This window comes from Takifugu flavidus, chromosome 12, assembly GCF_003711565.1.
Source record: "Takifugu flavidus isolate HTHZ2018 chromosome 12, ASM371156v2, whole genome shotgun sequence".
Taxonomy (NCBI): Eukaryota; Metazoa; Chordata; class Actinopteri; order Tetraodontiformes; family Tetraodontidae; genus Takifugu; species Takifugu flavidus.
This window is the reverse complement of record NC_079531.1, coordinates 2758151-2772884: the sequence shown is the minus strand read 5'-3', so window position 1 is coordinate 2772884 and position 14734 is coordinate 2758151. Positions and strand designations below refer to the sequence as shown.

At 44.1% G+C, this 14734-nt stretch overlaps 1 protein-coding gene across 1 annotated transcript in view; it reads right to left on the bottom strand.

Annotated features, from left to right (window-relative positions):
- Window positions 1-13962, bottom strand: part of LOC130535068 (LHFPL tetraspan subfamily member 6 protein) — a 31987-nt gene extending 18025 nt beyond the window's left edge. Inside the window, exons 1-2 of the mRNA XM_057049891.1 lie at window positions 13704-13962; window positions 12483-13011 (exon numbers count right to left, since the gene is read on the bottom strand). Coding sequence (XP_056905871.1) covers window positions 12483-12867 — 385 coding nt within the window. The 5' untranslated portion in view covers window positions 12868-13011; window positions 13704-13962. The remainder of the gene's footprint in view (window positions 1-12482; window positions 13012-13703) is intronic.
- Window positions 13963-14734: the final 772 nt, after the last annotated feature.

Here is a 14734-nt window from a genome sequence, read left to right as displayed (position 1 = left end):
ATGCAGACAGCGAAGCACAGAGAACATCAACATGTAAGATATCTATCTATCTATCTATCTATCTATCTATCTATCTATCTATCTATCTATCTATCTATCTATCTATCTCTATCTATCTATCTATCTATCTATCTATCTATCTATCTATCTATCTATCTATCTATCTATCTATCTATCTATCTATCTATCTATCATTTGTCAGGTTTTCAGCACCACAGACACAAGCCCATTTCCAGTATAATTATATTTTACATCTTAATACTTTGATAATGGGAAGCAAAGCCATTCCAGTGGACAACTCGTAATGTGATCATCTAGCCATGACTGGCACAGGATCTTTCTTTAAATGTCCTTATTTCATTACCCAGTAATGTATTCGCTACTCACATGGCAGAGAGAAGTGGGTGAAGAAATAAGGGAGGTGATGGTGAAAGATGAGCCAACAGCTAAACTGATTCAATTTGGGGGGTTATTTTACAGTAAAAAAAAAAAAAGAACAAAAGAGAAAAACTCTAAGAGCTCCAGCTTGATGATTGATTAGCATCTGGGCTAACCAGGGAAATGTGCCGTTTGTCTCCTTTACTGAAGTGTTAAGTTGAAGTTTGTTGAAGCTGTATTTGACTTCCTCTTGGAAGCAAAGGAAGCTGCCTTTCACAGCTCTGTCAGGGGCAACATTGTCATTCACTTTGTCACAATTCCCAGAGTTTCTTCGCATGCTTGCGAGTAAATGAGAGTAAATAACTGACCATATGGCCTCTAATATTCACTGTTGAACTAGGAGTGTGTGCAAAACATGAGCAGGAGAACAAACACTGGGAGGGTCGCATCTGCTCCATGTCAACGTGTTTGCATAACTCGAATTCTTTGCTGCTTTGGTTTATTATAAAACGTCGTTTCAGCAAACACACATGTGTGATATCCCATCCTCTTCCAAAGCAAACCTGATATGAAAACAGGAAATTGCAACAAAGAAAATACTCTGGGCTGTTTACTCTTCATCGCCTTTGAGTTTGTCCGCAGTCACATGACCATTTGTTGGGGACTGGAGCATCCCGGTGGGGAAAAAAATCCGGACTTTCATTTGCACCCTTAACAACAAACTGTGGGGGAAGAGAAAGGCTGACGCACATGGCGTTCACCTGGTGGCCAGATGAACCAGAAGAAGCTTCCAGTAGCTTTTGCACATACAAGCACGGAAGGACAGTCACAAAGCCTGCTCCAGCTTGTGGCCTGTCTTGAAGACAGATGAGGCAATGGTGCTGGGCCTGGAGGCTCCAGGCTCCCTGCAGGGACCTCACGACTGGGCTGGTATATTAGGTCTAGATCACAGTTGACACGCCAAGGCAGAGAGTACTGGGATGAAGTAGAAAGGTTACAGTGTTTCTCTGTCTTTCAAATGTGAAGCAGCTTTAATCAGAGCCAGCAATGACCGACGGAAACCTTTATAGGAAGGAAATGGACACTGAAACCTTAAACGAACCGACATAATAAGCAAAATTAGCAAAGTAATCTGCTGTTGTTAGTTGCACATTTATATAAATCATGCAAATGCAACATGCAGCTTAAGGCTTTCCTTTTCATGGAGGCTATTAGAACTTAATAATCAAAAGAACATCGCGGGAAAGAACACATTAGCAGAAACCCAACTGACAGCAGCCCATTTCCCCCATGTTCACTTCACTACCTCCAGCAATTACTGTTTCTTCAAGATATATGGCTCTTGATGTACAGGCCGGTGAATCACAGCACAGCTCTGCACGTGACACACCGCCCTTGGTAAGGTGTTAGTTCTCAAGCTCATGGTCTAACAAGGAGGCAATTATCACAACCTGGTGAAAGAAGAGAGTGTTAGAGACCGATAGGGTTAGCTTAGGCGCAGATTCTTCCACTGCAAATTGTGCAGTATTGAATGAATGATACTTTTTTAAAAGAAAGAAACCAAAAGAAGAATGTGGACGTTGGCCGCATGTGAATAACGCAGATAAAGGTTCTTTAAAACTGTGTGGGAAGGAGAATAACTCAGCGCATGCTGAGACAGCATGGAGATGCCCATCATCACAAGTGACCAATAGTGGTCTGACAGGAGCTCGGGAGAGGATGTATATCTCCTCTCATGGATCAATAAATCTCTCCTGTCATAAGCCTGTGCCTGGTGCCTGGCGCTGCTCTGTCTCCACCCCGCCCGTAACTTCACTCCACCCATAAGTCCTACTTACCTTGTGTAAAGTGCCTGCAGCGTTCAGTGTGCAGTCAAAACAACAAAGCTGAGATCAAGAACACTAGCCAGGCTCCAGGTAAAGGACCAGAGCTTTGATCATGATTTCAGATTGCTGGATCAGGACAAGTTTCTTCCAGACTCAACACTGCCCCGCCAACACACTCACACACACACACACACACACACACCTTGCTCCCCATTCCCTACTGCGAGCACATCAATAAGAAGCGGAGGAGAGGGCTGCTGCAAGGAGACACCACGTTGGAACGACAGCGTGTCAACTCTACACCTCTGCAACGCTGCAACATTTATCTAGTTGCCATCAGAGAGACAATAGTCGCATCATCCCGGACGACAGCTTCCGAAAAAATGCTCCCCTGTTGTGGAAGTTGTTACACTGGTATTTATTGACTGTCTGTCAGTGTTATACTAAAAGTAATTGGAAAACAGCTGATTTCAACTGAAGTGGCGTGTTATAAATGCGTCTTTTCACACCGAACGACTGCCACTGGAGGGATCTCCACACATCAGTGCCAGTGGCGGGGCCGACGAAGCAGGAGCGCTGAGCCTCTTTCAAGTATTTCACTTGAAGTGTCTCCAGAGAGAATGGATCCAGAGCTGTGGATTGACCAGGAACCGCAGATTTGCCATATTTAGTGTACTCTTTCCTCTGCGTTAAAGAAATAAAGCAGAGGCAGAGGCAGAGCCCAAGAACACTCCTGAGAATACGGCTGTCAGCTTCTTTGAAAACCCCCACCGTTTCATTTGCAGATGGTTTTTCCAACTGGTTCTCTCATCCTGCTGTCGATGCTACGACATAAATGTTACAAACTACCGAAAGACGAGCCTAATGGCAACGGTACTCCAAATTCCCGACTTCATATAACAGCATCACAGCGTCATTAGAGAGGTGATGTGTCCCCACTGAGCAGCTCTAGTTGAGCTTCTTAAAGCAAAAGAGTGGCTGCTGTTAAAATATTTATTTTGATCTTTAAGAAAAGTGTACATTTCAAGCCTCCCAACCTCGCAACAGTCCCGCTGACTGAAATCCATTGAAGATTAAGAATGTGTTCCAGTTACCAGCCACCCGGTCCCATTTAGAGTTTTAGCTCTTGCTTTGCAGTTTGATCCAAAAGTTTGTGTAATCACGCCGGATGCATCTGCCAAGATACGTAATAAAAATCCCGCTCATGCCCTGGAGGACATTTCCAGAATGTGCATCCACATGGTTTTCAGCTGAATTTTTTATTTTTTTTAACGTGATGCAGGCAAAACTAATGGAAAACTCATCTTCAGCTGCACAGCCTGAGGAAACGGAAGCTAAATCATCTCCGAGCTGCAGACTCAGTGGAGGCTGGAGATGCTGACATAATAATGGACATTAAGTGGTCAAAATCCGGCAGGGGATTCTGTGTGCCGCAAAGATAGATCTCTGTGCTTCTATCGACGTTTTCTGTAGGCAAGGTAGCGTTTGTTTATCAGATTTGACAGACTGTTAAGGTGCTGTAATAATGGCGTAAGTGCAAGTGATTATTGAATGGCACAGATCAAACTGACACATCCATCATTTTCAATCCATCCGTCTTCAACCGCGGCGCGTGCACCGCTAGCATTTAATATCTACCCCAGCCGATGGTGAGAAAAACACGTCAGCGAGAAATCAAATCAAAAATCAGATGTCAGACAATCGAAGCGGTGCAGTCCACACTTTGACTGACAACCGGCATCGTGTTATCAGATGGCGTGAGCGCTCGCCAAATGTAAAGAAGCCAAACGCGAAAACAAACCACACTGAATCAGGGATGTCCTCTGCGGTGACCGTCAAACATCAGATGGTAAAGCAACTCAAGGTCAGGCGTATTGACCGGAAACTGCTGATCTGGCAGCTCTTCTGAGATCCAGTAACGCCAGGAAGTCAGCAACCTAACTAGAACTTTGTCAGAACAGTTCAGCAAGCCACGGAAATGAATGTTTTGACAGGCAATCAGCCGAATCTCCTTTTGTTTATGTCACTTGTGCGTCTGGCTTGGAGCAGCCTATCTGACAGTTTCCTAATAGAAGTCGAACCTTTAATTTCCAGTGCTCGTACAGATAGACAGGAGGAAGGGGAGGGGAATTACCCTGGGGGTAATACCAACAAAGCACCATCATTAGTGCTGCAGTATCGGGGCATTCGTGATAGTGACACGTTTGCTAATGATCAGGCCGTAGCTGGCAGCACAAGTAGATGTGAGCAATATCGCTGGCAGCAGAGTAACACGCTTCACCTTCCAAGGGCCTGGCTTCATGCACAATCACTCACTAATTACAGCCCCTCCGATCTGTTTTGCTTTAACAGGTGACGTCTGCTTCTTTAACTGTGTATGTTAAAGGCATTCCTGCTTTCCTCTAATTTGCTTGCGCACCTACAGGCAATGAGAAAACGGTGTGCGCAGTTTGTGATAAGTTTCAGATATTTTGAAATGAAAATCAATTTCTGTTCACGTGCTGGAAAGTACAACCGCTCGGAAAATCCTGCTTCTGCTTTTGAATGGATTTCATATCTTTCGGTGATTTATTTAAAATGAAAGCTGCAACACAAAGTAGCGCCTGCATTATCTTGGAGCCGCACAGTAACATCGGTGTTTTCATTACGGTAAGTTTAGGCAGCCTGAGAATAACTCCTATTTAATCATTTCCAATCATCTCCACCTATTCTCAGAAGAGAGACCAACTCATATGGCGGTTGAAGAAATAGAAGAAGGATGTACTTTCAAATTCCAGGCAACTGTTCCTCTCATTATGTGACTGAAGCTGTAACTACAGCTGTTACCGCCTTTAAAGCTAACACTCACCCTCTGAGATAACAGCTGATTGAAGTTTGTCTGTCGGTTTGGGGTGTGGATGCCCAACCCAAAAAATGACTGCAAGCCGGACGGATCAAAGACTACCTTTGTTCCCATGCTCCCTTTGGAAACGAGCGCTCAGCCTTTCAGTTCATTTGTTGTGACATTCCCTTCATATTTTAGAACGAAAAAAACCCAGCATGAGTCACAGAGAGACTATTGACAAAGGTTGCACAGAAGAAGCACAAAAACAGGAGGAAATGTAATGTTAAGTTACACCTATCGTAATCTTCATCCGAAACGAGTCTTTCTTCCTATATTTTGGAGTTTTTTTCAACATTAGTCGCCATGCTATCACAAATCCTTTCATATCACTTTCCTTCAGACACCCCCATACGCAGGCTGTTTTTACAGCAGTCCTATATATGGTCACAAGCTCTTGCAGATCTTTACAGACGCATACAAATATGGGTAGAGGGAGTCTTCACTTCTGTTTAAAGTCCCCGCTGACTCTGTCAGGCGGATGTCACACTGTTTCTACCAGAGAACCCATCTGAAAAACGGCTCGAAATAGAGACAAACACTTTGTCTCATGGTGAAATGAGAGGCTTCATCTTATTCCAAGCATGTCACCACCTTTGTCTGCTTCCAAGATAGTGTCAGTGCCTCCATTATGTCTATTTATATCAGGTTTTTCTTCTGCCGCTGCCACTTTTGCTGTTGTTAAAAAAATAGACTTTGTGGAGCGTTAACCAGCAACTTTTCTTTACCTTAAACAACACATCATTATGAGAGGATTTCTTAAAATGTTGACTCCCTCCTTCTCTCTCCCTTAGGTCTTAAGACCTCCTGCTGATCTTGAAACCAGATCCGATCATGGGAGAGCCCACCCAACTGCTGTTGACCAGCTGGAATGAGAGTCTGGGAAGTAAAGCACAACTGGAGTCACACTGTGTCGCCTTCTACCCAAATACCCAGCCTCCCCTCCTCCTCCGTCTCCACAAATATAGGCTCAAAATGGCCTCAGAATGGAGATTATTGTTTAGCAGATGCCAGCTTTAAGAAAGTACGGCGCGCACGCTTTTGTCATGCGGCACAATTACAGGGCTGTCATTTTAAGATAATGACAGGAGTAACATTTGCCAGTTGCTCTGCCAAGGTGTGTTTCATTCTGGGCTCTGAAAAGATTTAAAAAAAACTCCACCGAGCATGTAGCGGAGGTAATACTCAGTGTGCCTTGGTGCATTCGTGCAAATTTATAAACAGAAACGAAAGAACAAATGAAAGCATTTCAAGCCCATTTGTCCTTTACAGCCTTTGGGTGGCTGGTGACAGACACAGATGACCCCAGTTCCTCTGCTGATAAGATCAGCTGCTTCACCTGGCCAGCAATCTGCCACTAAATGACCCACTGAGAGACCACTTTTTTCAGCCAGAGCTGCACACTGACCCCGATCGAGTTCTCCCGGAGACGGTGGGGAGGGACGCTCTCCCACCTCACTTCATAATATCACTCCGCCTGTCCGCGCTGCTCGTATTGCCATTCCCAACATTTCAGGAATAACGTCCTTGGCTGCAAAGTCGGACGATATGAGAAATCCAGAAGGAGAAGCAGATAATTCGAACAGCTCGATGGTTTGAGGGTAAAGCAGCTGCAAACGGGCAATTACCGTGAATTCCTTTACCAAAAATAGCCCGTGCTACTGAACGCCACTTTAGTTGCAGATCAGTCTCCATACATCCAGCGCATATTAGATTTCCTGTTCTATTATTTGACCTACAAGCACAAAAGAAGTATTGACCCCCACATTGCTCTCCACCATGAAAAGCAGGGTATAATTAACTGTAGTGTTAAGAGCACAGTGCTCGTGTGACTGTAGAACCAAGTGTGAATACAGAGCAACGCTTTATTCTACGGGGATCAGTCCAAATCGATCAAATCCATATTCATTTATTCAGCCTGCTCATGTCTTCTGACCCCCACAGAGATGTCTGACAGGTTAAATGTGAGCTCTCGGTCTTATTTATCCCCTGTCAGCCATGATGAAATTCGGCAAAAATAACAGTAATAACAAAACACTGGGTTTTTTGTCTTGTGCTTGGCTCAAATAGCATAAAATGGCAGTAATCTTGTACCTGTGACTAAAGTACTGCTTAGCTTAAGCAAACATGCCCTCCACAATGTGTCATCAGTAATGGTAGAAAAAAAACCCAGCCTGCGCCATCTGTTAAGCATCTGTCTGTGTGTGATTCATCCATACTCACACATACTGGCTGCTTTAGGTATTTGCATTAAAGATGTGACACGAGTTAACGATTAACTCTCTATCTGCCTCACCCTCTCGGGAGAGGACAAAATCCTCTGCCTACCTCCACAAAAACACTTCACAAAGGCATTAACTGTGTTTTATGGGCATAGGAATAATAACATTTACTTTTTTAGCCGTAATCGGCAGCAGTGATGTGGCTCCGGGCAATGTTGGACCCTTTGGTGATACTCAACAGTCACAGGGTGGGCTGGGGTACGCGCTGCCAACACTTCTGCCTACACTGATAATAAATAATCATGCCGATCCTGGAGCGCCATAATAATTCATAGCAACAGGAAAGTACAAAGTACTTCCAATGCTGCTGATTTCCCAGTCAGTCATGATTTACCGCGCTAACATGTAAATACCCACCAAACATCAGTATCTGCCGTCAGTCTGATTATGTCAACGTGCTGCTAGCCTGTGCCTCATATCTGAGGCGGCTCCAGGATCACAGAGCCGTCCATCTCACAGGCCCTGAATATACCCAACAGACAGCTGCGGACACCACGGGCGTGCAGTTGTTCTATTTATGTACCGTCTGGAGACAACTTGGAGGAGTATTCCATAACTTGTCATCGCCTGGGCACCGGCGAGGAGCACGCTCGCAACGAATGGTAACAACTGTTAAATGAATCATAAGCGCTAAACTGAATTCACAAATCCCCTCATTCAGTCAGCAGAGCACATCGATCCTCTGCAGCTTATTAATGCCAGACAGTAATGCAAACATTACAGCCAATAAACAATGAAAACAATGACTTAATAGAGTAACAGACTGAAATAACTCTTCTTTCTGCCCTTTGGTTTCCCGGACTTCCTGTTTGACCAAACTAAATCCCTCTTGATGCCAGGCTTTCCGCCCTATTTCTCCCCTTTTCTGTCTCGTTGTTTTTTTTAATCTTTCCCTTTTGTCCTTCTGTCTGGACCCAGACCCCCTCATTGGGTCACTGGGTACTGACATAAAGTATTTGTTTTTTGTGATGTACAAGGGAACAAGAGGAAAGGGTAGAGCTGGGGAAACAGAATGCAAAGACAAAGATGGGGATGGACAGAGAGCAGAATGATGGGAAAGGTGAAAAAACCTTGAAAGTTAAGCAGTGAGAGTAAAACAAAAATGGGGTGAATGTGGGAAAGAAGACCGGAATCGCCTTACGAGGACTCGCTGCAGGGGACGAGGGTGCTGAGAACTGTACGTTAGGATATTTCAACGCTGAGCGAGCACATTACGCTGTTGAAAGAGTGGTCCGCACTTAAGGTGATCAATCACACTGATAGATTTCCGCCTCATAACAACAGAGACATTAAAACCATTATGCAAAGTCACGATGGGATGTTGGAGGTGAGGCGTTCAGATGTGTGCATCGCTGCTAAATGATGAACATTGAATTACAGGAGAAGCAATGCCCATCGCATTATATCAAACTGGCAAGTCTGGAGAAAGAAGGGAATATGTTTCCTCCTGAGTTTAAAAGATACGGTAATCTTGCACGCATAACTAACCCCCACCCCTTTCCAGAAAAGAGCACTTCCTCCCAAAACATTCCAAAATAGATGAAATCGTTCTGATGCGTCTCTTGAAAAGAAGTGCTGGTGATGACAGGGGGTGGAAGCACACACTCTGGGCCTGGATGGGATCCAGGTGGAAGGAATTCACAGCACTGGCACGGGGACCAAACTCCTGGCTGCGCTGGTATGACTCTAACCAGACAACCCACTCGTGTGCCAGATAGCCCTTGGAAGCATTATGAAAGCCACCATGGTGGACCATCTGTATGTTATTTACGTGTCTTTAAATCCACTGATCACAAGCACGTTCTGGACATACACGGAGATCTCGAATCCTGCACACATTCTATAAGATCTTCTTACTTCCTATTGTTCATTTATGATATTCATGGTATTCAATCTTGTTAGCAAACAAGATCCTGGCAGAGCGATGTAAACACGAGCATTCAACCAGAAAATGAAATGGAGAGGCTATCACAGAGGGCACCGCAGCCAGTTATTCGGTGCTTTGCAACAACGGCGGCTTCATCGGCAGCTGGTGCGTGAAGTATTCAACCAGTACGAGGCAATTGTTCGCCCAAAGCGCGGCGCTGTTGCTGCCCCACACACCAGCCTATAGGGTCTTATTTCGCTAGATTCAATTCTGTTTCATCAGTTTGGCTTTGAAGAACATAACAAAAAAAAAACTCTTAGGCTGTATGTCAAATAAATGTCAAAGTTTCTCAAGAAGTCAGGCGAGGGCACTGGAAACACTGCGGAAATTGCTGATATTTCATCAAAGGACTGCAAGACCTCCAGGGCGATATTTAATGCAAAAAATATGTAATGTCTCTGATCAATAAGTCAGCATTGATATATACCCCAAAGTTATGAAGATTTATTCCAAACTCTCACTACTACTTACCCTGCTGACCACATATTGAAGCATTTCATCACTCAGGCAATACTCCATTTTATGAAGGGCCCTTCCTCGAACATATTGTTCCAACTAATGCCTTGAACGGAACAATCTGTCCTGTGTGATGTGGGTGGTGTTATTATTATTTTGCCTGCAGTTTCAAGGACAAAACCCCTTCTGGTAAATAACAAATATTCATCATTTGCGAGGAGCGATGCCTCCTGACATTTAAGTCACTACCGAACGCTCGATTCGGTAAGCGGCTGTCTGCGAAGGTGAGGAACTCACTCAAGGTGAGGAACTTACTCAACATTCCCAAACAAAATCTTGGAAGGAGGATGCTAACAAGACCTCGTGGGCTGGAGCTAATGCACGCCCGGCATCTCAGAAGTCCATGTTGTGGTAAAGCTTATGTGTGCATGTGAGCATAAGAGGATTTTAAAAGTCTGGGTATTTTGTGTGAGTCGTCAGGGGAAGACACCTTTTAACAGGTGGTAGCGTCGTCCTGGAGAGCCAAATCACCCCTGGTGGTGGTGAGTCTGTCCCACAAAGTGAATCGAGTTGTGCCGGACTCCTGTCTATAGGAAGTCTTTATCAGTTTCAATAAAAGTTGCAATTTAGAGGGAGGAAAAAATGGAAATTGTACAAAAAAGACAGTGACTGTTCAAAACAACAGAGCTTGGTTCCCACTGAGCACAGCTTCGCAGGGGGGCTGGCAGAACAATGCCAGGCCCTGCAGGGGTTAATCAAAATCCCTAACAACCAAATCCGAGCCAAGTCAAGAACCTTTAATGTCTGAACCTCTTAACCATGCAACAGCTTTTCCCACTAACTCCAAAGCCAGACTTTGTTGACCACCACTAGGAAAATGCATAAGCAACAATCACGGCTGAAAAAAGATTTTTTTCCACTGAGTTGCCGCTAATGAGATAAAGTGTGATAAGACAATGCAAATTTGAAATTTTGTCATGAGACTGGGATAAAATAAAGGGAGATTATGTTATATAGGAGGGCCGTGGGGCTCATCATTATTGTGCTCTACCTGGTCATCGTCACTGGCAACCATAAAGCTCCTTCTGCATTACCTGACGGACGGGCTGCCTCGTTTCACCACCAGCTTTTCGTCTGTTTTCCAAAAATAAGGCTGTTTTCCCCCAGTTAAAAAGACACCAGCACTGAACACTTCAATCGGTTTGGGTTTCTGGCGCCGCTCAGCTTACCCCGCCTCAATATTTCTGCATTTTATCTCAAAAATGGGAACACAATTCCACTAAATTGGAAAAATGCCTTTGTATTATTCGATCTCAAAAAAAAGGGGAGGTTTCGAATAGATTCCAGGAAACGGTGATTGGTGCATTTAGAGTGATGTGTCATGTGTGATACACCAGCAGTTGTGAACAGAGAAAGCCCCTTTCTTTCCTACACAATCACTAAAAACAGGGAAATTGGTTTATAAAAGTCCTTTCTGGAGAGACTAGAAGTACCGGTAGCTACTCTGCTCTGACAACAGTCAGCATGAAAATCACCCGGCTCAGTTTAAAAATTGCAAATTCATGCATGTTTGAATGTGGGGCAACCCAAATGTAAGCTAGAAATCTGCACGAAAGACTGACGGGAAGTTTTTAATCCTGTGACCTAAAATAGCAACTTGCTGTAATTCTGCCGCGTGGAGCTGCTGTTAATATAAAAGCAAGTCTCCTCAAATGAAAGTGCACATTTCTGCATCAAGCCGCTCGTCTTCACCTTAATCATCCTCCATATTATACATCATTAATACTGGTGTTCCTAAGTAGCTAAGCCTTTCAGAAATAGGACATGACGAGTTGTGGCAGTCCTCGGTAGATTTATTCTTCTGAAAAAACTGGCAGCCCTGTCAAATCTGCCTGCAACCAGCATTTCTGTCACTTTTTAAAGCCAAACCTGAGTGATGGGGATTGTAAATAGCAGACGGCTGTACACCCACATGAAGGATTTTCTTGAATTTATGAGAGAGTTGAAATCTAGAAGGCTTTTTTCCCCCTCTTGTTTTTTGTAATCTAGGGCAAAGAAACTTTAGGGGGAAGCCTTCCATTACACCCCAAGAGAAAACATTTGCAAGGAGCAGAAGTGCACACAAACAAGGCCGGTGCCGTGTGGAACCGCGAATGCGCCATGTCCACCCAGCATAATCAAACAACTCGGCATTTCACTGACCAGCCTGGCCGGGTGGCCGAGACCTTTACTAGTCAGGGTGTTTCGTTCGAAGCAAAAGGGATCAGAACTGGGGAACAGTTTGGGAACCAGGATGTGGCTGTATAAGTGTACTGCTCATCACTTAATACAGAGCACTACCATGAAAGAAATATGATGTCTTTTCTTTCATGCCAGGCGGCGGACCCGTGGGTCCAGAATTGAGGTGACATGTTCATGGCCATCAAGATCGTGATCGCCTTCTTTTTCATCAAGGCTCATCAAAGCTTTTGCATAGTTTGAACCTTGTTTGAGAGCTCAAATGGATTGTGGTGGTCTTAATTACAGCTTTATATCTCAGGGGTAACACAACTTCAATCTCTGACTAATTAATCCTCAAATTCCCTCATCAATCTGAACAAATAGTAAAGTTACCCACAATAAATAAACCAGGGTTAGTCAGTGGATTGGCTATGTAATCTTCTGATGGGTCTGTTGGATAGTGGGCTGGTTGGTGCCAACACAGACAACTAAACGCATCGGCTTAAACTCACCTCCAACAAACTGGATGCCACCAGCCACGCGCCCGATGGTACGTGAGATGAGGTCCGAGATGCAGCAGCCCATCAAAGCGGTGAGCGCTACTAACAGGAGGAGGCCACATCCCACACCCGTCACCACCGTGCAGATCCTCCACTCCAGACTCGGGATGCTGTAGAAGGAGGCGTAACGGCCACACTGCTCTAACATGACAGTGGACTGGCTTTCCTCATCTCTCACTGGGTACGTGCACCGGCGAAAGGTGCCAAAGGACACGGGCTTATCCATCTGTGACCCCAGCAGCCAGTACGGCATGAAGAAGCCAACGCAGGAGGCAGCAGCACTCAGCAGGGACAGCAGGGCCCAGATAACACCCGAACATGTCAGACTAGATGCCATGGTCAGCTGTCTGAGGATGGTTCACGCAGTCACTGTTCACACAGTTGCTGAAGAGCAAATTTACACACAGTCACTGTGGTGTGGTGGGCCTTGCCATGAGCGTTTAACACAAGCAGTCTTCACCCCGTCAATGACTCTGGGTCCCTGTCCGGAGAAGGAGAGAATCAGCCACACTGAACTTTGATGGAAAAAATAAAAATCAAAATCAGAAACAAGGTCTCCACTTTTGGAATGAAGACACGATGGGCTTGATGCACTATAAGCAAGAAACCTGTTCCATCTATACAGTCGTGCATATGGAAGAAACCATGTCATAAAGTATAAAGGAAACACTTCTAAATATGTTAACAGCTCCATTTCATATTGAAAAAAGTGGAGCTAATCGTACTGAAGATTTAAATGATACATCATTAAAACACACATATGTCATTGCTGGATCTCTAGATGCAAATAAATAGAGCCAGGGTTCAAAAACCTGATAAACGGTTTATGATTAAGTTTACTTCCTTAAGTTTTAAAAGACCGGTTAAACCAACTCACAAAATGTTATGAGGCTAAAAAGTGCATCACAACTATACATTTAGAGTGATTTTGAAAACAACATTAGCTCTACAAAACAACTATAACATTGTTATAATCAACTTGGAAACGAATACGCAAAGAAACAAATACAAACTGCACGGGTGGAAATGGTACATTTGGAACAAGAAAACAAACTGCAAGAGTGGCCACTGCAGGAGCATGGGGATGTTTTTTCGTTAGGGGTGACCTTAACACGCAATGCTCACACAGTCAGAATGTTAATAACGACTACAGAGGAAAAGGGAGAAGCTTACATGCTGGGGGAGCTCCGGAATAAGATGCGCTCCGTTTACACTGAGAGGTTCTTTTCCATCCGAGTCCAGCCGTGCTCAAAGCAAACTTTTCTCAGTCGAGGACAGCAGAAAAGAAATGTGACCGAGGCTCCCGTCGGCAAAGCACTTTGCTTATCACAAATAGATTCGGCCAAGGTAGAGATCAGTTCCACAACACTGTGCTGTGCAAAACGTGGAGCGCTGAGTGTCTAAAGTCGGTTCCACATTCCTGCTCAGCGAGAGAGAGAGAGAGAGAGAGTGGGAGAGAGAGAGGCGGGGGGAGTAATCTCCATGAAATACTCTCTCGGGGATGACCATCAATCACTTAAATCCCCACCCAGGGGTTGGGCTCACTGCTACTATCATCCACCTACTATGCTGCTGATGCCTTCACTGTAGCTCGTAAATTATCCGAATGAACATTGAGGCAAAACCACAGCAAGGAAGTTATTAAGTGAAGTGTTAAAACTCTCTTTTTAGCACAGTATTTATAAATATTTACTATTGTGTATTATATTCTACCATCGATTCTACCATCAATAACAACATTAATTATATCTTGTCTCATTCAAGTAATTGCATATAAAGTTTGAAATAGATTTGTCCCAGCCTGAAAAGAGTGACATTATATCAGCGATCACAAGAAATTAGATGATTCAAGTGAATTAAAAAATGCAAATAGTATATTCATTTATGGTCACCTGAAAATTTATGATGATAGTTTAGAATTTCCTAAGAATTTACAGTCTGTGCAGCCAAAAAACGACTATTTGATGGGACCACGCTTTAAACAAATTAGCCGGAGTAACACTACTACTGGCTTTCGAGGGGGAAAAATACATACAAAACGTATTAATAATAGTCAAAATGCTAGGTGGATGGATGGATAGATGGATAAAACAGACCCAGTGTCTTACTTTAGGGTACAGGCAATATTCTTCTAAGGAAAGGTTAAATTACTATTTGTACTGCAACGCAGCAGTGCGTTGCTTTCCAGCTACAACACGTTTGCA